The following is a 25,961-nucleotide window of genomic DNA, read 5'->3' on the forward strand; positions in this document are numbered from 1 at the left end:
TCCGCCAGAAGGGGTTGAATCCCCCCTCCCCCTCCCCTTTCCTCCCCAGGGTTGGTGCTCCGCGCGCCGCGCCACCCTCCCGGCTCCAGCGGGACTTCCTCTGCCCCGAGCGGCAACGTTGCAAATGCTCCAGTTTCTGCTACACCCGACCCCCCTTCGTCACCTGTCCCAGATTGTCCAGCAGGACGGGCGTAGGGCACCCGCGGGGCCAGGCGGGTCGGGCCCTCGGTGGGGCCCTCGGTGGGGCCCTCGGTGGGGCCCTCGGTGGGGCCCTCGGTGGGGCTGCGCGGGATGAAATGTGGCGAAACTGGGACCAAAACACGGGGCTGGCGCTGCTGCGCTGCTTATCCTGCGCATCGATCGGGCGGCGGGCCGCGGCGGGCAGGCCGCATCATCCCAAAGGGCAGGAGGAAGGTGCGCAGGGCGGGCGGGACGGGCGGGACGAAATCGGCGTATTGATTGGGGCGTGGCGCTTGCCAGATGGTCGATGGACTTATCTGCGATAATCGGCCGCCCTTCCGTCGCGCTGCGGCCGTGCGGTGCCTTGCCGCGGCGGCACTCAATTTGGGTAATGCGTTGGCCGGCGTCAACATGCTCCTCGGGCGGGCAGGCGCGGGCGGGCGGGCGCGGGCAGCCCTCGCTGTGTCTTGCAGGGCGTGGCACCGCGTAGCGGCGTAGCGCCGCAGCACATCCCGCGGTGTCGCTGGGCGGCCGCACGGCCGCACTATCCTCCGGTATTGATCCTGCCTCGGGTACCTGCTACTCGGCGTCCTCGGCGTCTGCGGCGTCGCTGGCCGGGGCGGTGACGGCGACGGCCCGGGGCTGAGGTCATGTCCCATAACAGCAGTAGGCTTTAATGTCAGTACTGCTGTGACAGGACAATATCACAGACCCGGGCGCGGCGGAGAGGTCGGCGACGGCGGGGGCTGGGGCGTGCCGACGCGGTGGCCTGGAGGACGGGCTGGCTGGAGTGCTGGAGCTGCGGGGCGGCTCCAGGACTCACCTGCTTGTCGCTGGGCGCTGACGGGGGCCTGGGAGGCCTGGGCGACGCAGGCGGTGCCGGCCGCGGAGGCGCCCGGTCGGGTCGGCGGGGCGGTCGCAACTCGACTGGGGAAGCTCGGGCAGCGCCACCGCCCAGTGCCGAGCATGCCGAGCATGCCGAGCCACCCCCGGGCGGCCACCCTTCCCCGCCGCCCCTCCCCACCCCTGTCGCGCGTGCGCGCCGCCCTGGTGCGCCGCCCTCACCCTTCGCGATCAATCCCACCATTGTCCTGCTGCCTCCGCCGCCCGCGCCGCCTCCGCCACGCCCCCACCACGGCGGCCCTCGCAGCGCCGCAGCCACCCCCGCGGGCGACCCCCACCACCCCTCCCCTCCCCCCTCACCGAGGCTCGGAAATTGATTTTGAAAAACATTATTTTGGCCGCGGCCTGTGCTCGAGCTGGCGGCGTGGACGTCGTCGCGGGGCTGTCGGGCTGGACGAGATGCGGGGCGAGTCTGGCGGGGGCGGGGGGCGGCCTCGGGGCAGGGAGGGGCTGCTGCCCAAGTAATGCGCTCTGGAACGTCAGCGCCAGGCTACGCCGCTACGCCGAGCTCGGGACGGGCAGGGGGTGCTGGGCGAGGAGGCGGTCGTTGGCCTCGGGGCCCCAGGGGCAGGATGTTGCTGGAGATGCTGCCACCTTCGCGGCGGTGGCGCTGATGGGGCGGCGGGCCTACGGGGCGATAAGCGCGGGATCCCCTTACATGGCGATTTGACATTTCTATCCGATTCGCAGCCGAAGACGGTCTTCGGGGAGTCGCGGCGGGCGTTGTGGTCGTTGAGTGCCGCGGTCCGCGGTTGCCGCGTTTAGCGACAGAGTGACTGGCAGGTCCGCGTGACTCGGGAGTTCTCGGTGGGTTGCAAGCCTTCACCAGCATGGTTGTGGCACGTCTTCGGACTGTCGTTGGCCCGCGCAACGCGCTTCGCGCGCACCCAACCCGCGCAGAGTCCGCCGAGCGACCGGCCTTGGTGACACACTGGTTGGGGGTCGAGGTGCCCTTCGCTCTCCTCGCAGCAACTGGGCATGGACGTCGCGCGTCGAAGACCAAGATGATGTTGCTAGGGATGCGATCAGGTCGAACCGTCCCGGCGAGGCATAAACTTGTTTCTTCTGTCCTGATCTATTTTTTCTCGTTATCATTTGGTTCTGTCCTTGCGTCTCCAACCAACCAACCACTACCACCATCCACCACCACCACCATCCACCACCAACCACCAACGCAATGGTAGCTGGCCGTTTTGTTGGCGCTCACGCTGTGCCCTTGTGTCTGTTGCAGTTTGGGTATGGATAGCATGGCGCTGGCTGACCATACTCGCTTCAACGGCCTCATGGCCCACCCCGGCGTGGCGATCCCCAACGGAACGGCGCACTCCGCCGCCCACAGTGGGCTGGTGCCCGCCGTCCCCGCCGCCTCCATCGTGCCCGTGCAGGCCAACGGGCACGCGGGCCACGCCGCGCGCATGCAGATCAAGATGGACACGAGCCCCGTTCAGATGAACGGCGCCAACGGCAACGCGCAGGCCCAAGCCGCCGCGGCCGCGGCCGCCGCCGGCGTTCCCGTCGGCGTCCCGGTCGGCGTGCCCGTCAACAACGGCAGCACGTCACCCGGCAGGGTGTCGCCGTCGGCCGCGGACCCCGCCCCCGGCAAGCTGTTTGTCGGCGGCCTCAGTTGGCAGACGTCGGCCGAGAGGCTCAAGGAGTACTTCGGCATGTTCGGCACCGTCACCGACGTGCTCATCATGAAGGACCCCATGACACAGGTGAGACACAGGCCCTGCGTCTGCTCGTGGCTCGTTCTGGGGGCGGCCGTCTAACCCTTCGCTCGCCCTTCGTCCTTTGCAGAGGAATCGGGGCTTTGGCTTTATCACCTTCCAGGACGCCGAGACGGTGGAGAAGGTCCTTAAAGTGCCAGTCCACACCCTCGACGGCAAGAAGATCGACCCCAAGCACGCGACTCCAAAGAACAGAGGGCGCGTCGCGAACCGAACCAAGAAGATCTTCGTCGGCGGCGTGAGCCAGGACACCACCACAGAGGAAGTGAAGGCGTACTTCAACCAGTTCGGCAAGGTGAGGCTCAGCGCGGCTCGATTCTGCTCTAGTTCAGGTTTGGACCGTTTCTCTGACCCAACTGTTGCTGTGCTCGCTACAGGTCGAGGAGACAGTGATGCTGATGGACCAGCAGACGAAGCGCCACCGTGGCTTTGGCTTCGTGACGTTTGAGCAGGAGGATGTGGTGGACCGAGTGTGTGAGATCCACTTCCACACCATCAAGAACAAGAAGGTGGAGTGTAAGAAGGCGCAACCCAAGGAGTCGGTGGCCGCCGCCAACCTGGGCGTCAACGGGCTGCTCCTGAGCAAACGCATGCTGATGCGGGTAGGCCCCACAGCGGCGCCCGCCGCCGCCACGCAGCTCGCCGCCGTGCAGGCGCAAGCCGCGGCCCACGCCCAGGTGGCCGCCACGCAGCTGGCCGCGCAGGCCCAGGCGCAGGCAGGCTACGGCAAGCTGTTTGGCGCGTACCCCCTGGCATCGTACCGGTACTCCCCCTACCCACTGCAGGCCGTGCCATCGGCCACCCCCGCCCCCGCTCAGACCCCCACGGCGGTGCCCCCCGTACCCGCCCCTGCCAACCCCTATCAGGGCTACTCACTCACCAACGTGGACATGTCCAGCTTTCAGGGGGTAGACTGGAGCTCAATGTACGGCATGGGTATGTATGTGTAGGATGGCAACGTGCGGCCCAGCCCGTGTGTGGCGCGGCTAGGGTGGGGAAGCAATAATTGGCAATAACCAGTATTATCACGTAATGGTACTTGCATCTTCCAAGTTACATTGTGTTTCGTGTTTTCCCTTTTTTTTTTCTCTTGCATTTCTTTCTGTAAGTTTCCTCTTAAAGTAAGGATCTATCTTTCTGTGAAGAATGCAGACCCATCTTTAACATGTAAATTTGTTAAGTGTAAGGAATTGTCTCTTAGACAAAGATGAAAGGGAAAAGCATATTTTCTTTCGCAATTTCCTTCCCTTTTTAGTGTTGAAAAGTGATACTTTGTCAAACGTAAACATTGTTGTCTATGAATAATTCTCTATGAAATAATGCTCTATCATTCTTTTGCTAAAGAAGTCGTCAAACTTGACAAAGCTTCAGTGTTGCTCTCTGTTTTTCTGCAAAGTCTCTCGAAACTATCAATATTTTATATATTGTGCTGAGTTTTAAGCCTGCGAATTTGTATCATGATAGTATTACGTCTGTGCTTCTTCATGGTTTATTTCAACTTGTGGATTATTGTTGTGTATAAATTGGGTGCCATATGAAAATGATTAGTGAGCATTGTTATGAGAGTATTATCAAGAAAGTGTTTCTTGGATCTCAATGATAGCATACCTAGGTGTCAAGTTCCGCTAGTAATCGTACAGTATCCTAGTGTTTATTCAATGGAAAGTGCAGAGGGACACGCTGTCTAGTCACAAGCCTTTTGAGGCTGCCTATCCCCTCTGTGCTGCCCCTGCCAAGACTGACGACAGACACTTGATAGTTTTTTCTGTGGAGTCATGTTCGGAATATTTTGGCTATGGTTACAGCACCTTTTACTGGATCCAAAATAAGTAATATTCTCCCTTGATTTTTATGATTAATGAAAATCTCTGGTTGACAACATTCCATAGCAGTCATTACAGGGGAAGGGATAATGAGGTTTACATGCTCTTGGCCTGAAATGGTATTGACATTTTTTTGTGGACCAATCTGTTTGGTACCTATTTCTTCCAAAATTAAATTTGTCTTGTCTGATAGAAGATTGTCAATGAGCATGAATTTTCCTGAATTAATTAAATCCCCTCCCCTCATTGATTTTTTTTGTCTTTAGGGTTGTGTTCATTTATTTATGTGGTTCTACCTGCGGTTTAACCAAGACCATTTGTTTTGTTATTTATTTATGAGTAGATTAGTTGTCCGCATCTTTTTGACTCCACATTGTGAATGTGTGAATTGGAGTCAGATTCTTATCTGTAAAGATTTAAAAATCCACGTAAGCTGTGATCATAAGTATTTTATTTTGTTTTAAAAGTTAAAAAAGTACAAATTGGCAAGTGTTCTTATTTATTTGTCCCCCCCCTTTTTTTTACCTCTTGTAAGGAGGTTTGCTGGCTAGATACTTAATTTATTTCTTTTTCACATCAATGAATGTGAAACCCCCCTCCTCTCCCCAGTGAAATTGTGTTTTTGATAGGTCATGATCCCATTTATTTGTGTTGGAATTAAGTGACCAATACCAGTGTTTTCTCATTGAAGCCCTATGCTCGAGTGGGCAAACTATTTTATTTAATAGTGGCAGGCGTTTTTCTTAGCTTTGCTATCTCTCATTATACATTACTGTGCATGTGTCGTGCTCCCAATTTTGATCATGTGTGCAGCCAACTCTTTTCTGAATTATTTCAGATCGATTGTTATTCATTGATAGTCATTTTGTATTAGTTATTTAGGTAATCGAGTGGTCATTGAATTGTTAGGAAGGAATAACCATACAAATACTCTTTCTGATACCAGTAGGGTTAGCACCATTCTCTGCAAAACCTTCAAACTTTAAATCTATTTATTGAAACTTGATCTTAAATATAGATATTGAGTGGATGGAAAATGGACAGGAGAGGTGAAACAAACTTTCTGCTTAATATATAATTTCAAGTGTGCTAGGCTTAAGGTAAGATGCTTTTTTCTTGTACTTAACACACTATAGTGTGATGTATATTATTTCCAAAGAGGGTTTTAGCAGAGAATTTACATGTGGGTTTAGTGGTGTGAAATTTTCCAGCCACCCATTAATTTTTCATTTCAATGTGGGTCATAACAATTGAAATTTCCAACCTCCTGTTTACTTACCACACATGGAGAAAAATGAGCCCGTTTTCTTTGAAAGCTTTAAATTTGATTTGTTTTATTATTGGGTCATTGTCCCTGTATTCATTTTCCTTGTTCATTTTCCCATTTTCGTGTGGGTGACAATATACTTTAAACAATATTGAACAGCAATAAGTGTTAAAAAGATCGCAGATGTGAAAACCCTCTATTTTTGTATTTAATTCAAGATAAGCGAATAAAGTTTGTCTTATTTCTTTAATGCTTTTGTGGTGTTAACTTGCACCAGAAATGAACTCTCTGAGAAAGTTGGTGCAGACAATGTTTTGTCAAACAATTTGCCATTCGGCCTTCTCCCACGACTGTTTTAGTTTAGTTCCAATATTTGGTGGTTTGTTGGATTTTAAAGGTTGTAGAGATTAAATTACACCTGATAAATAGTTACTTTAGAGTTAGATGTTCTTTTGTAGTTATGTGTGTAGACATAGGCTGGTGCAAGATGGCTCGGACATATGCCATCTGGCAAAGGAAAATTATGCACATGTAGATGGTTTCAAAATAAATGTAGTTTGAGTAGAACTGCTTGATGGTAATATTTATTAAAATTTATTTCCTACTTGCTTGTTTGGCCTAGTCTGGGGTTTGAGGTGGCTGCTGGTGCTGTAAGTAATGAAAGCTTACTCTGTTTATACTCAGGAATGAAAATACTGATTGGTTCTGTCCCTAGAGGGCCTTCTTGTACGGGGTACATTTTTTTCTGAACTGCCTTTTTTAATGTTTCTCTTGAAATGCATGCACCCCTATCTTTTCTCTCACCAATCAGTCTTTTCATTCCAGTTATCAACTCCTAACAAACTGAGTGTCCTAGTTTGGTTTTGCAGAACTCTGGCTTTCTCCTTGTGTGACTAACTCACCTGCACTCCTAGTCACCCTAAGATAAGCTTATTCAATAGCTTTCCTGAATGCACTCAGTGCTGCTCATTCCTCTTTTTTTTCTTCTTTTTTTAACACTATTAGTTGCAATTTGATAGAGAAAAAGATGACTAAGCTTGTCTTGGATGTGACTAAGAGGAATGAATTCATTCATATAAGATACTATTAAACATGCACATATATATTGTTGGGTAGTGTTTGGTTCTTTTTATGTCAGCATAGCATCTTGGCATATGTTGATCTGAATGTGTTTATTAAGTACGTATGTGCCACAACCTCAGCTCTGATCAATTTTCTTGCTTTCTTTGAATAATTCTGCTCATCTGTTTCATCACTATCAAATTCAATACATATATCTCTCTTCTGTCTCTGTGGTGTTACTTGAATGTTCTCTGAATCAAATACTCAAACAGTGGCTTGCTCTTAATGGTGATGTGTGTGTAATATTTTCAAATAGTCTATATTATTCAACTTTTGAGGTTGGCATTCTACCTTCAACACTCCTTCAGTCCTCTTTAGTACCATTTACTTTCGTAACTTTTATGGCTACTACCACTTACTAATTATTTCTACTGTATGTTTTATCTATTGTAGAGGATATTTCTCAGTCCCTTAAATCACCTGTGGAATATTGTACAAAACATTTCAAGGTTGTGTTATGACTTTTGGGTTTCTTTTATTGAAATCTAGACTTGCTGAATGGTGTTTTGAAATAAAATGGTGTATTTATAAATTGAACAGCTCTGAGTTATGGGAGTTTTGACTCATAAATTCAATAGATGGATAAAAAAAAGCTCACGATTTGCTATCAGAATACCATTCTAAGAAAGTCAGCACACTCAGCATTTTATGCTCTTGGTCAGGAAAACATTCTTTTTTCAAAAAAGAAAAGAAAAGGGAAAATTCTCTCTTAACAAACAGAAGTTAATATCTGTATATAAGACCTTCAGGTCAAAGTCTTGTACTTTCTGTGCACATTTCACATTTTCCCTGTAGAACGTGCCTTGCTCTAGCACGTGGTAAGTATGTAAATGCGATGTGTGGTGCAAAACTTGTAGAAACATGTTGCATCGCTTTCACAAGGCTAGTGAATTTTCTACAGCACTCACTGAGCCCTGCAGCCCCTTTGTGAGGAAATGAGAATCATGGGATTCTGATAAAGAGCCCCCTCAAGGTGCAGGGGTGTTTTGTAGGGGTGTGATCAAGTAGTGCATTCTCATAAAGTCAGATAAAGGGTGACGGTGACCCCTCATTACGTGCAGAAGCCACCCTGGAGTAACCAAACAACAACCCTTCCCCAGTAAAGTCTCGCAAAAAAATGGGTGTAAATTAATGTAAAGTTTACGAAACATTACGTGAATTCTTCATTAAAGTGGCCCTATTCACATTTTCCCACCAGAATTTAAATCTACATAATCACACCTCTATGACCTTAACAAGAATGTTAACAGCCTTTTAGAAATTTGTTTCTTGTTGTAGTTGTATTGGTTTATGGTGTGATCTTTTTATCATTTGAGTGCTAAATTTTTGGTGCTTTTTTGTTCTAAGAGCCATTTGAACTGAGTTTGTTGCAATATTGTGTGAAAGGCTAGAGTATTTTCAAATCATACAAACTTCGGTTCGTTTTCAGCACCTAGTTTCAATCTGTGTGTTAGTTCTACAATATCTCTTGTTTATACGTTCTTACTACTGGTGGTGGTTTGTAGAGTAGTGAACCAGTGGGATAATCTTCCATTGGTTTCTTGAAGGAACCTTGTCTAAAATTACTTGGTGTGTTTAGTGATGCATGAGAACCCCTTAATTAATAGATGTGTGGTTAGAGTCAAAGTATGAGGAAAACAACCATCGGGTATTGCATCAAAATAATATTTTCAGTCTAAAAATTTCATACGCATGTTTGGCCAGATGACAAATTTCAGTCCTGTCTTGAAAGACAAGGAGTCAATTCTTAAAATTCGAGTTCCTATGGACAGTGAATTAACTAACCATTGTATCATGCACTAACGACTCGGGGATACCTCCCAGGCCACATTGCCGGAAAATTTACAATTTCTAGAACTCACATTCCTTGATAGTAAGAATGAAGAAAACGCCCAGCCGAGCGCCCAGCTCTCCTGTCAGAACTGACAATCTCACAACTCATGTCGACCTATTTACTGAAGAAGAAGAAATGACACATCACACATTCCGTCTGAAACGCTGTACGCTGTGACACTTGAGGGGGATAAGCAAGCATTCCTGGGGGTGGGTGGTTAAGAAATCTCGCACATCCCAGCAAAGTCCCACAATCAGCGTACACAAAATCGTGCGTGCTGTGAGCCACACCTCGGGCACTAGAACACTGCGCTGCGTAGCGCGTGGCGGAAGGCAAGACGCCTGAAACGCCTGCGAACTCGGGCATAGGCAGTCCCGCTCAACGCGCCCGCTCGGCGGGCTGGCCCAGCTGGGGAACTCGCAGGCGCGCGGGGCCAGCTGATTTAGCTGATTTTCATTTGACTGTGGGCTTTTTTTCTTTAAATGTGTGTAATTAGGAAAGTCAAATATAGGTAGACAGAAAGACTACTTCAGGATAATAAATTGTAAATTGCTGTAAAATATATTTCTTTCATAAAACATAACATAAATTATATTTAAAATTGAAAAAATGGACAGGGTTAAAAACAGAAGGATCACAATACAAATTTTTGGACCCTGCTGTTACCGTATATGCTTAACATTTACAGCATGAATATTCTTGTAAAATCTTAACCAATTGGCTCAGTTTCCCGGTAGAGCCACTCCAATGCTTCCACATGGCCCATTTTCTTGAGAATTGGCCCCACTGACTCTCGCACTTTCATGTGGTAGTTGTTGAGGTATGAAATCTGAAGAAAAAAAGAGTTATTCTCAAGTAAATGTAGTTGGAAGGAAAATGAAAGCAGAAGAAAACTGAATGAATCCAGCCTACCTCTTTTTCTGTGAGAAGCTCAGGAACTAACAGTTTAGTTTGAATTGGCACCATAGTCACAGTTTCAAAAGTAATAAATTTACGAATAGGGAGATTGTATTTAGTCTCAGCTTGTACCACACGCTCAATATTTTCAAGGCGGATGCCAAACTTCCCATCCTCATAGTATCCAGGTTCTAGAAGCGAGAAATTTCTTTGACATGAAATGATACTAGTAGGAACTTGTGTGTTGAGATCCTTCTTCAGAAATTCAATACATACCATTAGAAAGGAACATTCCTTCACTAAGACCTGGGTCATCAGGATAAGCTCTCCATGACACTCCCATGGGTCCTTCATGAACATTGAGGTAAGAACCAATACCATGGCCAGTGCCATGCAGATAATCTAGTCCAACATCCCACAAAAACTTTCTTGCCAGTGTGTCCAAGTAGTGGCCCTAAAAATAAACATTACTCATATTACACTTTTGACTAAGGCACGATTGTTGAGATAAGAATGAATGGACTCTAGACCACACCTTAATCTTCTGAGGGAAGACAGCACTCGCTAAACTTGCTTGTCCTTTGAACACTCTTGTGAAGCACTCCTTTTCGTACTCTGTAGGAGTTCCAAAATGGACAGTTCTTGTAATATCAGTGGTCCCATCTCTGCCAAAGAACAAAATTGGTAAACACTTTTGACACAGATGAGTACAAATGACAATTTTAAATCACAATAATACCTGAACTGAGCACCAGAATCACACAAGTACAACTCATTGGCAGTAATAACTCTATCATTTTCAATCGAAGGGGTGTAATGGATGATGGCTCCATTGGGACCAGATGATGAAATTGTCGTGAAGCTTAGTCCCACAAAATCATCCATCTGTCTGGAATAGTAAAATTGCAACACAATTATTATTATTTTACATTTTTTTGACAAGCAATTAAAAAAGTGAAATTCGTACTTCCTGAACTCCTCTAGCTGAGTAGCCCCAGACACCTCAGTAACTACACTCTTGCCTTCTTTAATTTCTTTTTCTAGCCAGGAAAGATAACAGCAAACAGCAGCGCCATCTCTAATATGGCAATTTACTAAACCTGAAATTTAAAAAAAAAAAAAATGTCTCAAAAGTGGGAAAAAAAGAAGAAATTTTAATTCTTAGGAAGGAAGGCCTGTAATACCAGCAACTTCAGTAGGGTTTTTCACAGCCTTCATAACAGCAATTGGAGAAATGTCAGTGACTCTCTTTCTCTCAGGGATAGCAGCTATTAATCCATAAGATGATAAGTAAGACAGCCATATTTTACCCTCTTGGATGGGTATCTGGGGAGAAAGCTTGGTTAGAAACAAAATCAAGCTATAAGAAAGTAATTTTAACCACTACTGCATACCTGCTCAGTGAGAAACGAGTACACTTTGTCATACGGATGGAAGGTTACAGCCAAGTCCTCTTGGAGAAAATGGTCACGCACAGCTCCAGTTACTTTTGATTCTTCAACAAAGAAATGCACAGCGGTCGGAGAGACAATTACATAAGAGAAAAATACTGGGTTGTAGTTTATATCCGATCCTCTCAAATTGAGCAACCCTGTCAAAAAATAGTTTGTAATGTCAAAGAAAAAAAATAACATGCAGTAAAAAATAATTTAACCAAGGTAAGATAACAAAAGAAACTAACAAGCAATTTCATCCAGAGCTGTAACCACCAGCAAAGAAGCACCTTTCTCAACCATGTCTAAACGTACTTCTTGTACCTTGCTTTTACATGTTTTGCCTAAAAAAGTAGTTAAAAAATAAGGTTAACAAAATTAAAAAAATAAACAAAAGAAAAAATAAATCAAATAAAAGGTTTAAACAGGAGGGAAATTGTACCTGAGTACTTGAGAGGATGAGGCTGAATAACATTGCATGGTGGAGCTGGTCTATCCTCCCATATGGCATCAATAAGGTTTGCATGCACAGGAACTAATGACATCCCTGATGCCTCAAGCTGAGTTTGCATAGGGTGCCAACTGTCGTAAGACATTAGCTGAGGGTCAACACCAACACGTGAGCCTACGGGAAGCACTTTGCTCAACCAAACACTCTCAGTAGGGGTACCAGGATCATCTGGAACAAGGAGGCGGGACAAGAACATTTTAGCAAACACATAATTAGGAGTTGAGTCAGATAACACATGCATGGAAAGAGCATCACATACTAAGCTTCATTAACGTCCAGTTCTTGTCCATTTCTTGCGACGCTTGAAGATAGTAGCGTCCATCAGTCCAAAGGCAGGCATCCTTATCAGTCACAACAGCTGTTCCACTGGAACCTGTGAAACCAGTAATGAAGGCTCGTCGGCGATCACATTCAGCTATATATTCACTCTGAAATGGTTTAAAAAAAATTTAAGAATCAACAAAAGATTATAAGAGTTAGATTAATACGTAGATGTTTACAATCTTATAAAATTGTAATTGGATAACTTTACCTGATGACGGTCTTCTGAGGGTATAATGTACGCATGTATTGGCTCCTGAACATACTTATTATTCTTCATCAAAGCTCGCAACTTCTCCAATAAATGGGAAGTTGACTTCAAATTCACCATTTTTCGGCAGGATGGGTTCTGTAAAATAAAGTTGAATTATTGAAACATCTATCTGAGACAAAGAAATTCAAGAACCACACAAAAAATTACTGGTCTGTTTAGGAATGCATCAAAGGCCCAAGCCAAACTGATAGTGAGCTGCTCAGAGAAGAATTTTTCACACAGCTTGGATTAAACCGAAGTCCTATCTTATCTTATCTTAGCAGCTGACTGCTTCCCTAATTCTGTAAAGATTAACTTGTCAATATTACTTCTCCACTCGTCGATCATGTCATTTAAAACATGACGAATCCCCAGCGCCTATGGTCTAGTATTCAGGCAGCTCCAGGGCAGCTCAAATAAGCTGAACTGTGCTTGACCTCAATTTAGTATTAGAGAGCCGGTTCGGTAGGCCGGTGGACACTGCAGCCGCAAACCAAAGATATTCTAATGCGTGAATCATGTAAAACAAGGGGCAGGTATCGTCCGAAACATAGAAGCTAGTTCGGAGAGACAAATCCATTGCTCTAGCACGCTAATTAGAGTCAAAATAGGTGACACAATGAAGTCTATGAAAAGCAATTGTGAACTCGGAGAAGATACGTCTGAGCTTTCGATATTTCAATAAAAATGCATCACGTCATGACCAGAAAGAGGTGCAGAATTGCTCCTCACACTCTCGAAACCCACCAAGAACATAATTGCGAATCAAGAAAGCGCTAAAAATATGTAAGACGACAACACTGTGACATGACTAAATGCCACGGTGGGAGGTTATGTATAACAAAACATGCAAAATGAGTGATAGCATCAAGAGGATGAAAATTGACGACATAAAACATGAAAGCATTCTTACAGTGGGCCTCTCAAATCAGTCCAAAGACATAGACATGGACAAGTAGCTGATTAATGAAAGATTTTCGCTTAGACTACAAGCTGTCACAAACGAAAATAACGAACTTCGAGTTCGATTTTGTTGCCGGTCCGCATCGACCTATCGAACCAGAACAAAACACTATTTCACAGCCTTCTACGAACTACTTTTGTCGAGAAAGTTATGCGTTTTTAGAGAAGGCACAAATGGTTGACCAATCAAAATTGAGCGGAGCATGCGTTTGAAATGTTTGAAATTGTTGTGTTGTTGAAGATGTGAAATGATAATTTAGATCCGTTGTCTTTGGTTAGGGAATTTATGCGCAGTCAATCTGACTCCAGGACATTTGCACATGCGTGAGAACAATGTTTCAGTCAAGAAGTTTTATTTCGGGTACTTGTTAACGATATTAGTACTCATTTCCTGTGCGTGTGGCTGTTTAACCGGCTTGTTGTTAACGACTGTCTTTGTGACCTGTTCCAGTTTTAGATTTTTATGTTTCGCGATAGGAAAATCATTTGCTGCGAGGAACGTCTATTGAGGTGAGTGTTTAGATCTTCCTTGTTGTCAGTCTTTGTGCTGGAATTATGAGTTATCACTATTTTCTTCAATATCAATTTGGTTGCCTTTTCTTTCAAACTTTGAGGTTTCCTTTATTTTGCAAATTTATGTAAATGGAAACTTTTTTTAAGGTAAACCACTTTGACTGGATTTGACTTTCTTCTTGCTCTCCAGGACAGCACAATGGTGTCTGGGCCGAAATCTGAGGATGCTGAGCTAGCAGAAACACTGCGGCGTGATGATCCAGAGCAGTTCCTTACACTTGTTCGCATGCATTTATCCTTTGTATTAGATCTGAATACTGACGAGTAAGTCATCAAACTCAAACTATTATCAAGCATTGTATTGAGTTGGTCAATACTTCCTTCTACCTACAACTGACTAATGCTTTATTGTAGGTGCGATGGTGTTTCTGAAAAATCTGGGAAATTCCGCCCCATGAAATGGAGTTTTACCCCCTTTGCTAAGAAATCTAAACCTGTTAATCGTCCTGTCACTGAAGGAGTTACACTGACTCAGGAAGGTATTTCCCAAGTATATCAATTAATCCAATGGCTGAGTCTCGAGCAGAGTGAGTGTTTTTTTTGTTTCTTTTTCAATGATTGGGTTATTGTAGCCTCTCTAGTCCCTTACTCATTCTTACCTTTGTTTTCTTTGTTTAGATGTCATTCAAGAAGGTATTTTTCGCCGAAGTGGGAAAATGACAAGACAGCAAGAATTAAAAGTCCTACTGACTTCTGGGTGTCCATTAAAATTAGATGAGGGACAATTTTCTGTTCATGACTGTGCAAGTGTCCTCAAAAACTTTTTAGCTCAGCTTCCAGAGCCATTATTAACTGAAGCTTACTACCCTGCTCATTGCCAAATTGCTGGTTGGTTTTCATTTTGATTTTTCAATTTCAAAATTTTTCTTGTCCTTGTGTGTTTACTTTTTGATAAATCATTCCTCAAACATTGCAGAGCTTTGTGCTGGAAACAATGAACCAGTAGATGAAGAGCGTCTTCTGAAAGCCATTCAACTCATACTTCTGTTACTGCCTTTGGAGAATTTGCAACTTTTAAAAGACTTGTTTGGCTTATTGCATCTTACTTCAACCTATGCTCATGTCAATAAAATGTCTGCAGATAACTTGGCCACCCTATTTACACCTCATTTACTTTGTCCAAGAAAGGTATGTACTGTGTTCTAACTGGATAAATCGAAAGGTTGTTTAAACTATTTGTAATTGCTAAAAAAAATTTCTTTATGTCTTTTTAGTTAAGTCCTGAAGCTCTGCATACTAATTCCCAGACAATGTCAAAAGTTGTATCATTTATGATCAAACAAGGCCCTACGCTCTTCCACATTCCAGCTCAATTGGCCACAGATATCAGAGCTTATTGGTCATCTCGGGATAAAAGAACACTTTTGCCAAAAAAAGATGTAAGTAAAATAGTCTAGTACTGAATTTCATATTATTAAAAGTTTTATTGTTAAATCATATTGATTTTCCACAGCTTAATGAGAGCACCTGTGATGGAATGGCTGCAAAGACAGTTTTTACATTTGTAGATCGGGAAAAGACAGCTGAAGCAAGTGCATCAGCTAATCCAACAGAAGCAGCACTTGCGCAGCTTTATGCTCACATTCAATCCTTACCTGAATCATCCAAGAAGAGGAAACTGATAAAACAATTTAATAAAGAGAATGGACAAGGTACTCCTCAGTTAATAATGGGGTCTAACAGGACAGGCAGAGCAAGGAATCGCACTGCTGGTCCCAAACCAAGGCAGCGAAGTCGTTCCCTTGGGGATTCCATAAAGGTAAGTAATATTCATCATGCATAGTGTTTTTACCTTTAAATCGATTTAGCTGACAAATCTCTTTTTTTTAATGATTTTTTTCTAACAGAAACATATTCATGTATTTAATAAGGGATCTAAAGAACCTAAGAAGCTGAGTGATGAGTTTTACTCAAAAGAACCATTTGATGTAAGTGATATTCAAATTGTATTACTTTTGAATTCACCTTCCACATCTATACTTAATGTAAATATACTTTACAGAGCCCACACAGTTCACCAGTCACTAAAGTCAAGAATGTTTTCCAGAAGAGTGATGGAGAAAATATTCTCCCATCACCCTCGGTCATGCCCTCTCTCAAGAAATCACTAGTTATGGATGTCGATGAGGCTAAATCAATCCGAATGCGTCTTTCGGCCAATGCTAAAAGGACTCCAGCATCAGTTACTTCTGAAAATATTGGCACTGACAGGGAGGAGAGTTCCTCAACATCTAGCAATGATTCTAATACAGCAGGTGATGAGCGCTTGCGCAATGTGCTCAAACGGACCACTTCCTCTCTCAGTCATCGGGATAAAAATGTTGATTCCAAGGAGGGTGGCCCCACTAAATCCCCGCGCATTGAACCATGTTTCCCCTCCTCAGTTCCCTCTACCCAATCTGGCGAAAGGCTGGCAACCAGTCCTGATGTCAAACATCCGCCAGGTACCTGTAGAGATGAGTCATGGCCTGTGAGTACTGCCTCTGCCTCTGCATCTGCCGTGGTGTCCGCTTCATCCTGTGGCAATCTCTCTTCGGCTGGGCTTCCTAGCGCTCATAACATACTAACTCCTCGCAATGTGTTGGCCTGGATGACCAGCACTCCTGCATATGCACGTGCTTGCCATCAAAATGACAGTCCTCTTGGTAACTGCCTACTAACACCTTCCAATGCCACTGGCAATAACTCTATGTCTCCCATAACACGATCTACGCAGAAAATGTCTAAGGCAATGCAGGTAAGAATGTGTTCACCATCACTATCATTTTTAACCAAGCCTCTTCTACTTATGCATATGCATGTCATCCTCCTAAATTCCTTCAACCCTTTTCCAGTTTGTTTGTTCCTCTGTAACTTGCATCATATTTTAATAAGTCCATTCTTCCATGCTCTATGAACATTTTCATCTTAACAGTGCTAACAAACTATAACAACTTTTCAGTCCTGTATGGGCAGCATCATTCTTACTTTATCTGCCACTTTGGTCCCCCCTTTTCACAAGCATCCATTTCTTTGCATAACTGCTGTTTGCTTGATGTGATATTGTACTAAGGAGATCTTATCTGCAATTGTTATTACAAGGCAATTATTAGTTGCTTGGCTTTGTGATTTTTTAATAAAATCTATGTGGTTTGGACTTCGCTGAACTGCCTACATAATATATGCTTCTATGAGGGGTGGAAGTAAACCGCTGCTACTTAGATAATTTGAAACAAGACAACCGGCTGAATGAGAGACTCGCGGATGACTCTGTGACAATTGACTTTCTTTGCTTGCAGGAGGACATGATGACACCTCGCAGTCGGAAACCTGTCGTGGCCTTGTCCAGCTCCAACTTGTCCCAGTTGGCACATTTAGGCGGGTGGGGGCGTTCCGGGTCAGGAGAGCTGAGACGCGACGCTACATCTCGAGCCACATTACTCAGCGAAGCAGGAGCATCTCTGAGCAGCAAACTTTTGATGAAAGAGGAGAGTTTTATCGAACGGGAAGTAGATGACAACTTCCAAGATGACTTGACTGTCCACATCCCTATTGAGCGAATGCTTGCCAAAGAGGTGCCAAAAGATGTTACACTCCAGAAAAGTGAGATGGCGGCAACTGAGAAACATGTGTTGAGTGGAACTGAAGGCTGTGAATGCTGCCCTGATGAGAAATGTGCAACTTGTAGTGGGGGAAATGGTTCCTTAGATTACTACAGCTGCAGTAGTGACGGTAGTGCTTTGACCGGAACGTTCAGAGAAATAGTCTTGAGCCGCAGTGTTCTTACTGCAAGCCCAGTGGATCTGAGCTTCTCTAGTCACACTGGGGATTTTGATTCTTCCTCTGAACGTGAGGTGAGATATGTTCTAAGTAATGACAACTTAAGTGATTCTTTATTGTATTGTCTTAATGGCAATGAACCATCGTGCTTGGATGCCAGTGACCTACCTGAAGTAGATAAGAAGTCACTGAATTCTACTGGGGCTGCATCTAATCTTAGTGACAAAGGACCAGTCGATGAGGATTATGAATCATCGGGAGTAGAAGGTGACCATGATGACAATGGCTCCTTGAGCATGCCTAACGCTAAACCCGAAAGTAAAGTTACCAATAGCTTTGAGGAGGCCCTGAATGCAGACCAAATTAATTTTAATAATCATAACATGCTTTCTGCTGACTCTGAAACAGAATTCCATAACACGTGTGTTCAGAGTGAGATTGATAGATGTTTGAGTGAAAGTGCTGCAGCTGGTGTGTCTGTGAATGAAACAGCATTTTGATTACTCGTTGGAAACTCATTGTGGTGGATTGACCATTTGGTGTTGGTGCTCTTCTTTCCTTCTAACCTGATAACTACTTTCTATTTTTATTATTAGTATGTAAGTAAATTTTAACTCAAATTTATCCTTTATTCTAGTACTTCCTGCCTGTTGAGTCAGAAACTTAAAGCATTCTTCTAGAGACTAAGACATTTTTAACTACTGTAACAAAATAGGTTCCCAACAGCTGCTGTATACTTTCAACAGGGGCAAGACTTGATTTTATACAAAATCTGTGCTCTATTTTTTTTATACCTTTAGCTCAAGCTGCAGTCCCTGCACTCAAGCTCAGCTCAATCAAGTGCCTATGCTAGTATCTTTTAATGTGTTATCTTCTTTCCTTTCTCTCTAGTATTGAAATTCTGGTATCACTGAATTATGATATTCACTTTTTATGTATATTTTGTTTAAAAAGAACTTTTTAATGACTGAACCCAGAGATAGATTATTGTTATCTTCTACTTTATATGTGTAATTTCTGTATGTTGGAAAGCTGTACAATTATGTATCCCATGTTACTGCCTGTGCTACAGGCCTGTGACATGTTTCTTTCTGTGACAAGTTAATGATGTGATGTTCTGCATTGCAACATGGTCTATGTTTACTCAAGGCATTGCAAAAACATGTATAAAGTGGCCTGTTGAATTTAATGTTGATTTATATACCAATGTGATAAATACAATTTCATAAATTGATAATCAATTTGTTTTATTACTCCCCATCCCCTTTTCATAAAAGAACAAGACATGATAAGATTATAAAACTTTGAATATTTCAGTTATTTCTGATTGAAACTTGGCAATACATTTACAAACCTACCAAAAGTAATGCGGCTATTTCATTGGGCACACCTTACCTTCTATCTCTTTCCTTTCTTTCGTACTGTCTTCTACTGTCTTCTTGGCTTTTCTCACCTGAATACTTTCTGTCCCTATCATCTCTTCTACTCCTGTCATCTCTTCTGCCCCTATCATCCCATCTGTCTTGGTCTGGTTTCCGATTTCTATCGTCTTTCCGGTCTCTGTCATCTCTTCTTTCTCTGTCATGTCGTCCATCATCCCTGCTTTTACTTTCGTCGCCATATCGCCTCAGGTTCTCTCTGTTATTTTCACCAGAAAATTTTCTATCCTTATCAGTGGACCTATCTGATGGCTCATGCCTATATTTACTGGAATCTCGGTCATACTTATTAATACCTTCATCTTTACTACTTTTATGAAATTTATGGGAGTGCTCTGTTCTTTTGACTTCTTCATCTTCACTCTCTGATGATTTAATCTTATCAGATTTCTTTTTGAGCTTCCCCCTTTTCTTTTCCTGAGGCTTTTCATCAGTATCACTGTCACTATCAGATGATGATTCCTTCCTTTGCTTCTTTTTCAATTTCCTTTTACTAATGTTTGAGTTACTTTCTTCACCACTAGATGATGACTCATTTTTCCTCCGCTTTGATTTTTCCTTCTTTGTCCTCTTCTTCCTGGATGTTTCTTCATCTGACTCAGAACTACTCTCTGAAGAACTGCTACTTGACGAACTTTCCTCTTTCTTTTTCTTCCTGAATAACTTTTTTATCTTATCTTTCGTTTTCTTAGCATTTTTCTCTTTTTTCTCTGATTTGTCCTTATGCTTTTTTGGAGAGTCTTCTTTTTCTGAAAAAAAATAAATGCGAAGTCATAGTAGAAAACTAACTTAAACAAACACAACAGATAAAGTCGAGGAAATGAACTGACAAAAACTACCCTACCAGTTTTTAATTTGAGCAAACTCTCCATTGGTGGTAGATTAAAACCTTTATCTAGGCCTCCATTTGAGTTTGAGGAGCTTGGTAATTTTGGCAAATCACCATATTTGGAACCAGGTGCACATCCTTCTGCATGGAGTGAACGAGATTCCTCATCCATTTTGTCATCCTTTGGTGCTTTGTAGCCTTCACAGTGGTCAACTCTGATAGTTCGGTTCAGAAGCTGGATGAAAAAGAAATGTATTTATCACACCAATTAAAGAACACAGTGTATCTGAGAAAAAGAACGGTCGTCATACCTTAATGCCATTGAAATTATCAACTGCTAGATTGGTGCTTCTTTGATCTTCGTAACAGATGAAACAGAAACCACGAGACTTGCCTGTTCCTTTGTCCCGTACCAAATTAATATTCACCACCTCACCATATCTGAGGGTGAAAAGAAAACAGAATTAGATAAGAGTTATTGTAGCACTTTTAGCCCATACAATTTCAGCAAACTTACTGCGAAAAAACACAGATGATGTCTCCCTCAGTCAGATCAAAAGGTAGACCTCCAACAAAAATCCAAGCACTGTGTTTGTATTGGTCATGCCATGATGTTTTCATGCCAAAATTAAGCTCTTGCTCCGAGAGCTTTTTCACATTTTTCATATTTCTGTAAAAAGGGAAATGTATTAGAAATGTACATACATAAACATAACCTACACACGATGGCGGGAGTAAAACCCGATATACTAACGTCATAGGATTCATCTTGAATGGCGAGTCTTTTTATCTTTTCTCAAGTCAAAACAGTTGCGAATGAGAGCGCAAACACGAAGAGAAACTTGCTCTTTCAAACAGTTCCGCTTCGTACAAAGAACGAAGCGGCATATGCAACAAGAAAAACAACTACAAACAAACAACAACATGTCAAAAGTAAAAACTGAAGCGCACAATTTTTTTCGAAAAAAGGTCATAGATATGGAAGCTTTGTTTTTTAAATTTCAAATAGTGATGATTGAAATTTCTTAGATTACGTAAAATAACATTTTAACTTAGCTGAAACGATTTTCATGCATCCTGTTGATTTGTTTTTGCACCGTCAGGTTGGTATACAGCAGGTGTTCTAGCAGAAGCAGAAAGAGTCTGCTGGCATGCTTCAACTAATTTAGATAGTGGTTTATATTCATTTTTTCCTGTAATTGATCTTAGAAGAGCCATGGCAACCTGCACTAATAAAGGTTTGGGAAACGACAGTGAGAGAGACTGTCTGTCAAGCTTAGCGGATCCTCGTTCCTGTCTAATGTAATGTGTTTTACTCAAGTTCTGGAGGTTAAGCCAAATTTGTTTTTCAGGTTTTCTTCGAGTTTTCCCTCTGGTATACCAACAGGTTCGATTTTCAAGAAACCGTCCAAATATTCAACGACCCAAACATCCACATTTTCTCAAATCCAAATTATTGGCAGTTACTAAACCGATTTATGAGGAGGACACCCGTCCTCCCATTGATAAGTGTTTGAAACCTGTTCAGATCATGCCCCCAGTTGACGTAAGTTGTCATTCATGATGTCGGAAGATAAATTTTAAGTGGGTTGCAAAATTTTTATTTTTCTGACTTTTTTGCAGCTTGATGCACTTGACAAGATCTATGCCTCTGAACTTCGTGACATGTTTAAGACATCTGCACTCTCCGCTATTTTTACTCGGTGTAACTATGATTTTCATGAAATGCATCAGGTATGTTTGTATCCGAGATGTGATCAACCAAGATCATGGAATTTTTGTACGTTTACATTTGTTCCATTTTAAATGTTCTTTTACAGGCCAAGATACTCTTCTTTAAAGCCAATATGAAAATAGTTGTCCGAAATAAACACATAGTAAAGGAAGCCATTGGTGATACTGAGTTCCGAAACCTGCTACCGCTCTTTGATGCTGTTAATTTTATGGTGTTTTCACCTGAAGCAAATATTTCTTCTCTTGTTTCTATCAATCAAAAACTACCCCACTACCATCTACTGTGTAAGTTATGTGATTAAAATCTCCAGACAATGATTTTAATATCATTAATGTCTTTACCGAAAAGTGTTCTATTGTTTTTATGTTGTAGGTGCTGTTGTTGATGGAAGAATCCTTAGTTTTACCCAGTTACAATCTTTGGCTTCTATCCCGGATATCGACACAGCTAGAGCAAGTATTGTTCAAACTCTTCTGAGCGGTGCTCAGAGTGTAGCACAGGGTCTCCAGTCGCACCAAAACACCTTGGTTCAACAACTCAAGCAGAGAGTTGATCAACTCCAATCAACACCTGAAGGAAAGGACCAATAATTTAACCAACAATTTAGAAGTTACTTAGATGAAACTACCTTAAAGTTTTCAATTTACTTTTATTATAAATTCTTGAGATTGTCTGATGAACTATTATAGTACTTTTGTAAAAGAGATTACAAGGTACCCATACATTTTCAATAAAGTGTACATAAAAGTTGTGTTTCCATTCTTGAACCTTGAACCATCCTATGACAAAGCTTTGTTGTGGAGGAAATAATTTGTTAAGCCTGCCTTTGAGACAGTGCTGGACCCAAATGAACTCTGGAGGCTTCAGTAGTCGTCCTGGTCGTCTGGCACAGAGTCCTCTTGCACCTCTCTGTAGTCCATCTCCAGCGCGGCCAGGTCTTCCCTCGCCTCTGAGAATTCACCTGAGCGCAAAGCAAGAGAAACAAGGTTGACGCTTACGAATAGTGGAGGCAACAACTAGCCAGTCGGACGGGTCCCACGACGAGGACGACTTACCTTCCTCCATGCCCTCGCCGACGTACCAGTGCACGAAAGCGCGCTTTGCGTACATGAGGTCGAACTTGTTGTCGAGGGCGGCCCAGGCGTCCACGATGGCGCTCGTGTTGCAGAGCGAGCACACGGCCCTGGACACGCGGGCCAGGTCGCCGCCGGGCACCACGGTGGGTGGCTGGTAGTTGATGCCCACCTTGAAGCCCGTGGGGCACCACTCGACGAACTGCACGGTGCGTTCCTTCTTCATGAGGGCGATGGCGGCGTTCACGTCCTTCGGAACCACGTCGCCGCGGTACAGCAGGCACACCGCCATGTACTTGCCGTTGCGGGGGTTGCAGTTGACCTGACGACACGGGGTGCGTTGCAGATGGTTGCATTGCAGCCGCATCCGAAACACGCAGCAGCACTCACCATCTGGTTGTTGGGCTCGAAACACGATTTCGTTATGTCCGTCACCGTCATTTTTTCGTGGCCTACTTTGTCGGCCGAAATGACGGGTGCGTACGTTGCCTAAAAATAAGTAAAATGACAACAGTTGAGCAATTTAAACAATGAAAAAAGGCCACAGTCCTGTATGGCGCTGTACCAAGGGGAAATGGATGCGCGGGTAGGGCACGAGGTTGGTCTGGAACTCGTTGAGGTCGACGTTGAGCGCGCCGTCGAAGCGCAGCGAGGCCGTGATGGAGGACACGATCTGGCCGATGAGTCGGTTCAGGTTCGTGTAGCGCGGCCGCTCGATGCCCAGCTTCTCCTTGCAGATCTGGTAGATGGCCTGGTTGTCCACGAGGAAGGCCACCTCGCAGTGCTCCAGCGTCGGGTGCGTGTACAGGATCGCGTTGTAGGGCTCCACCATCGCCGTCGACACCTACCGAGGGGAAAGACGAGGGGAAAATTACTGCAAGCTGAAACCACCGCGACTAGCGGCCACACGCGTCACCTCACCTGTGGCGCGGGGTAGATGGAGAAGGTGAGCTTGCTCTTCTTGGGGAAGTCGACGGACAGCCGCTCGAGCAGGAGCGACGCAAAGCCCGAGCCCGTGCCGCCGCCGAACGAGTGGAAGATGAGGAAGCCCTGCAGGCCGTGGCAGTGGTCCGCCATCTTGCGGATCCGGTCCAGGGTCACGTCGATGATCTCCTTGCCGATGGTGTAGTGGCCGCGGGCGTAGTTGTTGGCGGCGTCCTCCTTGCCGGTGATGAGGTGCTCCGGGTGGAACAGCTGCCGGTAGGCGCCGGAGCGGATCTCGTCTGCGAGTCGGAAGAGAACATATACTTACACTGAAAACACACAGCCACTGATGCGTGGTCGCCACGATCGAGGCCACGGTGCTTACCGACGACGGTGGGCTCCAGGTCCACGAAGATGGCGCGAGGCACGTGCTTGCCGTTCGAGGTCTCCGAGTAGAAGGTGTTGAACGAGTCGGCCTCGGAGCCCAGGGTGGTGTCGGCCGGCATCTGGCCGTCGGGCTGGATGCCGTGCTCCAGGCAGTACAGCTCCCAGCACGCCGACCCCATCTGCACCCCCGCCTGGCCGATGTGGATGGACAGGCACTCCCGCTGCAGCAAGGGGCAGCGACGTGCACTCGTTGGGCTAACCCGGCCTCGGCATGGTCAATTAGTGGCCGGCAGGACGACGCATCGAACGTCGCCGACGGTGGCGGTCTTGGCAACGGGGTCAAACTCGGCGCGGGGCACGCCACGCCGCCAAGCGCGTCTCGCGTGAGCAGGCCGGCCATCTAGACCATCTACACGATGACCTCCTTCGGCGCGCGTTGTTAGGGGATGGGCCAGGTGGACACAACGGGCGCCGCCGCCATAGCGCGCCATAGGCGCATGGGAAGTGGGTAACCGGGGCTTCCCTCTCTTGGCATGTCGCACGGAGGAGCGACCTGTCGATACCGTGGACAGTGACCTCCCCCACCCCCTCGGCGCGACCCACTGCCCGGACGATGACGCGAGATACGGCAGGGCGGGGAGGGCCGCGCGCATCGCAACGCCTCGCGCCCCCAATCAGTTATTCCAGCAAGGAAACGCTTCCCCCCAAGCCTTATCCGCACGAGTGGCGCCGTGTTTCGCTGGGACACACCAAGTACCCCCGGTGCCCGCTGCCCGTCTCTCTGTCGTTGCGTGGCACTTCCTGTTGAGCCCCTGGGCCGCACCGCGATGCGCCACCGCGACGCCCCGCCGCGCCTCGGCCTTGGCGGCGTCTGCTCGCGTTCCCAAGAGCAGCTACGACGCACCCCGCTTTCGCGACCACCTGCCGAGCCGAGTCATGCCGCGCGGTCGTCAAATATTAACGGCTGCGTTTTCCAGCGAAACCATTACAGAAGCGCCGGTCGGCCGCAGAGTGGCCCGTCTCGTATCGATCAGGCATCAAGCGCCCTTGGTGTGGACAGGCTTGTCGTGCTTGTCGCGAGGCTCCTCAAGCCTTGGCGAGCCTTGGCCTAGTCCGGGGAGTCCGTGCGGCCCTCGACTCAACTTGCCCCCGAGCCCTCCTTGGCCGCCTCACCTGGTCCTGCGGCCACGCTCACGCACAGAGACGGGCAGAAGGGGCTCTCTCTATCTCTCTTTTGCGCGCGCGCACACACACACAAACACACACGAAAAGGTCGAAAACAGCCCGCCGCCGTCGGTATTCGAAGCCGAGACCCTCACGACGGCCGGACTCACCCCCGCCGACGCCGAGCCCTGCTGCTGCTGGCCCTGCTGCTTCATGGCGCCGTGCTCGCTGCAGCCCGCTCCGCCCTCGAGTGCCTTGACTTGCCTCGGTGCAGGCCCCCTCGGCCCGCGGGCCCTGGCGGCCTTGGCCACCCCGATACATAGCGCCCCGCCACCCTTTGAGACGCACCACTACCTGCCGCGTTTGCCGCCCCACGCCAACCCTTTATGTGTGCGGCGTGATGGATCCGAGGCCCCCGAGCCCCACCCCGGGGCATGGCCGCGGCCCCCGCGCAGGACGTCGCGGTGATGCCTGGAGACGCCTGGAGAGCCTCTGATGCCCCCTGGCCCCCTGGCGGCAGCCTGATTCCGTGGAATCGTTGCGTCGCTCTGTCTATCTCGCACCCCTTCGGAACGCCCCATAAGTGCGAGAGAGACCCCTCGGAATGGGGCGGCCCCGCATTAAGTACGCTGTGACGGATGGCGCCACCGAGCGAAACACACTTACCGATTTCATCATAGCAGATACGAGGGCCGATTCACCAGGACGACGACGGTAACGCCGAGAACGCTGCTCCGGTTGCTTCCCCTCACCACGCTGGACTGACCGGATTGACTGACTGTCTGGGCGCGGTGACAGTGCCGGCGCCCCCGGTGGCGGCCGGGCGAGGGCGGGCGAGGGCTGA

The 25,961-nt window shown here is 46.0% G+C and overlaps 6 protein-coding genes across 13 annotated transcripts in view; 3 read left to right on the forward strand and 3 right to left on the reverse strand.

Moving 5' to 3' along the window:
* Nucleotides 1-7,189, forward strand: part of LOC117641634 (RNA-binding protein Musashi homolog 2-like) — a 73,392-nt gene extending 66,203 nt beyond the window's left edge. For all 4 annotated transcript variants that reach the window (XM_034379124.1, XM_034379127.1, XM_034379123.1 and 1 more), the window contains 3 exons: nt 2,315-2,798; nt 2,881-3,105; nt 3,188-7,189. In XM_034379124.1, the coding sequence (XP_034235015.1) occupies nt 2,315-2,798; nt 2,881-3,105; nt 3,188-3,760 (1,282 nt within the window). In that variant the 3' untranslated portion in view covers nt 3,761-7,189. The remainder of the gene's footprint in view (nt 1-2,314; nt 2,799-2,880; nt 3,106-3,187) is intronic.
* A 2,202-nt stretch (nt 7,190-9,391) lies between these two features.
* Nucleotides 9,392-13,327, reverse strand: LOC117641631 (xaa-Pro aminopeptidase 1-like). Of its 3 annotated transcripts, none has more exons than XM_034379120.1 (13): nt 13,185-13,327; nt 12,230-12,367; nt 11,957-12,125; nt 11,629-11,865; nt 11,435-11,530; nt 11,148-11,344; nt 10,938-11,079; nt 10,721-10,853; nt 10,493-10,642; nt 10,289-10,418; nt 10,030-10,207; nt 9,769-9,944; nt 9,392-9,685 (listed from the first exon to the last, which is right to left on the reverse strand). In XM_034379120.1, exons 2-13 carry the CDS (start codon nt 12,347-12,349, stop codon nt 9,566-9,568), a joined length of 1,848 nt encoding a protein of 615 aa, XP_034235011.1. In that variant the 5' UTR covers nt 12,350-12,367; nt 13,185-13,327; the 3' UTR covers nt 9,392-9,565. The 3 variants fall into 3 exon arrangements, with proteins under 3 accessions (XP_034235011.1, XP_034235010.1, XP_034235012.1); XM_034379119.1 differs by lacking the exon at nt 13,185-13,327 and adding an exon at nt 13,019-13,042; XM_034379121.1 differs by lacking the exon at nt 13,185-13,327 and adding an exon at nt 12,440-12,573.
* Nucleotides 13,328-13,429: 102 nt separating this feature from the next.
* Nucleotides 13,430-18,803, forward strand: LOC117641630 (rho GTPase-activating protein 19). Of its 3 annotated transcripts, none has more exons than XM_034379116.1 (11): nt 13,430-13,595; nt 13,686-13,744; nt 13,938-14,071; nt 14,162-14,334; nt 14,426-14,635; nt 14,724-14,935; nt 15,022-15,186; nt 15,261-15,566; nt 15,655-15,735; nt 15,810-16,544; nt 17,086-18,803. In XM_034379116.1, exons 3-11 carry the CDS (start codon nt 13,947-13,949, stop codon nt 18,064-18,066), a joined length of 2,988 nt encoding a protein of 995 aa, XP_034235007.1. In that variant the 5' UTR covers nt 13,430-13,595; nt 13,686-13,744; nt 13,938-13,946; the 3' UTR covers nt 18,067-18,803. The 3 variants fall into 3 exon arrangements, with proteins under 3 accessions (XP_034235007.1, XP_034235008.1, XP_034235009.1); XM_034379117.1 differs by having other exon boundaries at nt 15,810-16,277; XM_034379118.1 differs by having other exon boundaries at nt 15,810-16,251; nt 17,086-17,446.
* On the reverse strand, nt 18,793-20,760 carry LOC117641635 (RNA-binding motif protein, X-linked 2-like). The gene is made up of 5 exons (XM_034379128.1): nt 20,589-20,760; nt 20,352-20,504; nt 20,146-20,275; nt 19,850-20,069; nt 18,793-19,754 (listed from the first exon to the last, which is right to left on the reverse strand). The coding sequence occupies exons 1-5, from the start codon at nt 20,600-20,602 to the stop codon at nt 18,958-18,960; spliced, it is 1,314 nt and encodes a 437-aa protein (XP_034235019.1). The 5' UTR covers nt 20,603-20,760; the 3' UTR covers nt 18,793-18,957.
* A 158-nt stretch (nt 20,761-20,918) lies between these two features.
* On the forward strand, nt 20,919-22,316 carry LOC117641636 (39S ribosomal protein L10, mitochondrial). Its single transcript, XM_034379129.1, has 5 exons — nt 20,919-21,072; nt 21,187-21,380; nt 21,458-21,568; nt 21,655-21,853; nt 21,942-22,316. The coding sequence occupies exons 1-5, from the start codon at nt 21,051-21,053 to the stop codon at nt 22,157-22,159; spliced, it is 744 nt and encodes a 247-aa protein (XP_034235020.1). The 5' UTR covers nt 20,919-21,050; the 3' UTR covers nt 22,160-22,316.
* LOC117641633 (tubulin alpha-1C chain-like) lies at nt 22,172-25,881 on the reverse strand. Its single transcript, XM_034379122.1, has 7 exons — nt 25,784-25,881; nt 23,952-24,174; nt 23,564-23,865; nt 23,208-23,486; nt 23,033-23,131; nt 22,625-22,964; nt 22,172-22,530 (listed from the first exon to the last, which is right to left on the reverse strand). Exons 1-7 carry the CDS (start codon nt 25,793-25,795, stop codon nt 22,433-22,435), a joined length of 1,353 nt encoding a protein of 450 aa, XP_034235013.1. The 5' UTR covers nt 25,796-25,881; the 3' UTR covers nt 22,172-22,432.
* Between the last annotated feature and the right edge of the window lie 80 nt (nt 25,882-25,961).

Source organism: Thrips palmi, unplaced genomic scaffold, assembly GCF_012932325.1.
Source record: "Thrips palmi isolate BJ-2018 unplaced genomic scaffold, TpBJ-2018v1 HiC_scaffold_15, whole genome shotgun sequence".
Lineage (NCBI taxonomy): Eukaryota > Metazoa > Arthropoda > Insecta > Thysanoptera > Thripidae > Thrips > Thrips palmi.

Coding starts and splice junctions, on each gene's coding strand:
- LOC117641633 (XM_034379122.1), bottom strand. Junction 23,866..23,951: donor CCTGGAGCCCACCGTCGTCG/GTAAGCACCGTG, acceptor TCCGACTCGCAG/ACGAGATCCGCTCCGGCGCC. Junction 22,965..23,032: donor TCGAGCCCAACAACCAGATG/GTGAGTGCTGCT, acceptor CCGTGTCGTCAG/GTCAACTGCAACCCCCGCAA.
- LOC117641635 (XM_034379128.1), bottom strand. Junction 20,276..20,351: donor ATCATCTGTGTTTTTTCGCA/GTAAGTTTGCTG, acceptor TTTCACCCTCAG/ATATGGTGAGGTGGTGAATA. Junction 19,755..19,849: donor TTTGCTCAAATTAAAAACTG/GTAGGGTAGTTT, acceptor ATTTTTTTTCAG/AAAAAGAAGACTCTCCAAAA.
- LOC117641636 (XM_034379129.1), top strand. CDS start 21,051: ATGGCAACCTGCACTAATAAAG. Junction 21,569..21,654: donor ATTTTCATGAAATGCATCAG/GTATGTTTGTAT, acceptor GTTCTTTTACAG/GCCAAGATACTCTTCTTTAA. Junction 21,854..21,941: donor ACCCCACTACCATCTACTGT/GTAAGTTATGTG, acceptor TTTATGTTGTAG/GTGCTGTTGTTGATGGAAGA.
- LOC117641630 (XM_034379116.1), top strand. CDS start 13,947: ATGGTGTCTGGGCCGAAATCTGAGGATGCTGAGCTAGCAGAAACACTG. Junction 14,636..14,723: donor TGCTCATTGCCAAATTGCTG/GTTGGTTTTCAT, acceptor CAAACATTGCAG/AGCTTTGTGCTGGAAACAAT. Junction 15,567..15,654: donor CCCTTGGGGATTCCATAAAG/GTAAGTAATATT, acceptor TTTTTCTAACAG/AAACATATTCATGTATTTAA.
- LOC117641631 (XM_034379119.1), bottom strand. Junction 11,080..11,147: donor ACTCGTTTCTCACTGAGCAG/GTATGCAGTAGT, acceptor CTTTCTCCCCAG/ATACCCATCCAAGAGGGTAA. Junction 10,643..10,720: donor CAGCTAGAGGAGTTCAGGAA/GTACGAATTTCA, acceptor TTACTATTCCAG/ACAGATGGATGATTTTGTGG.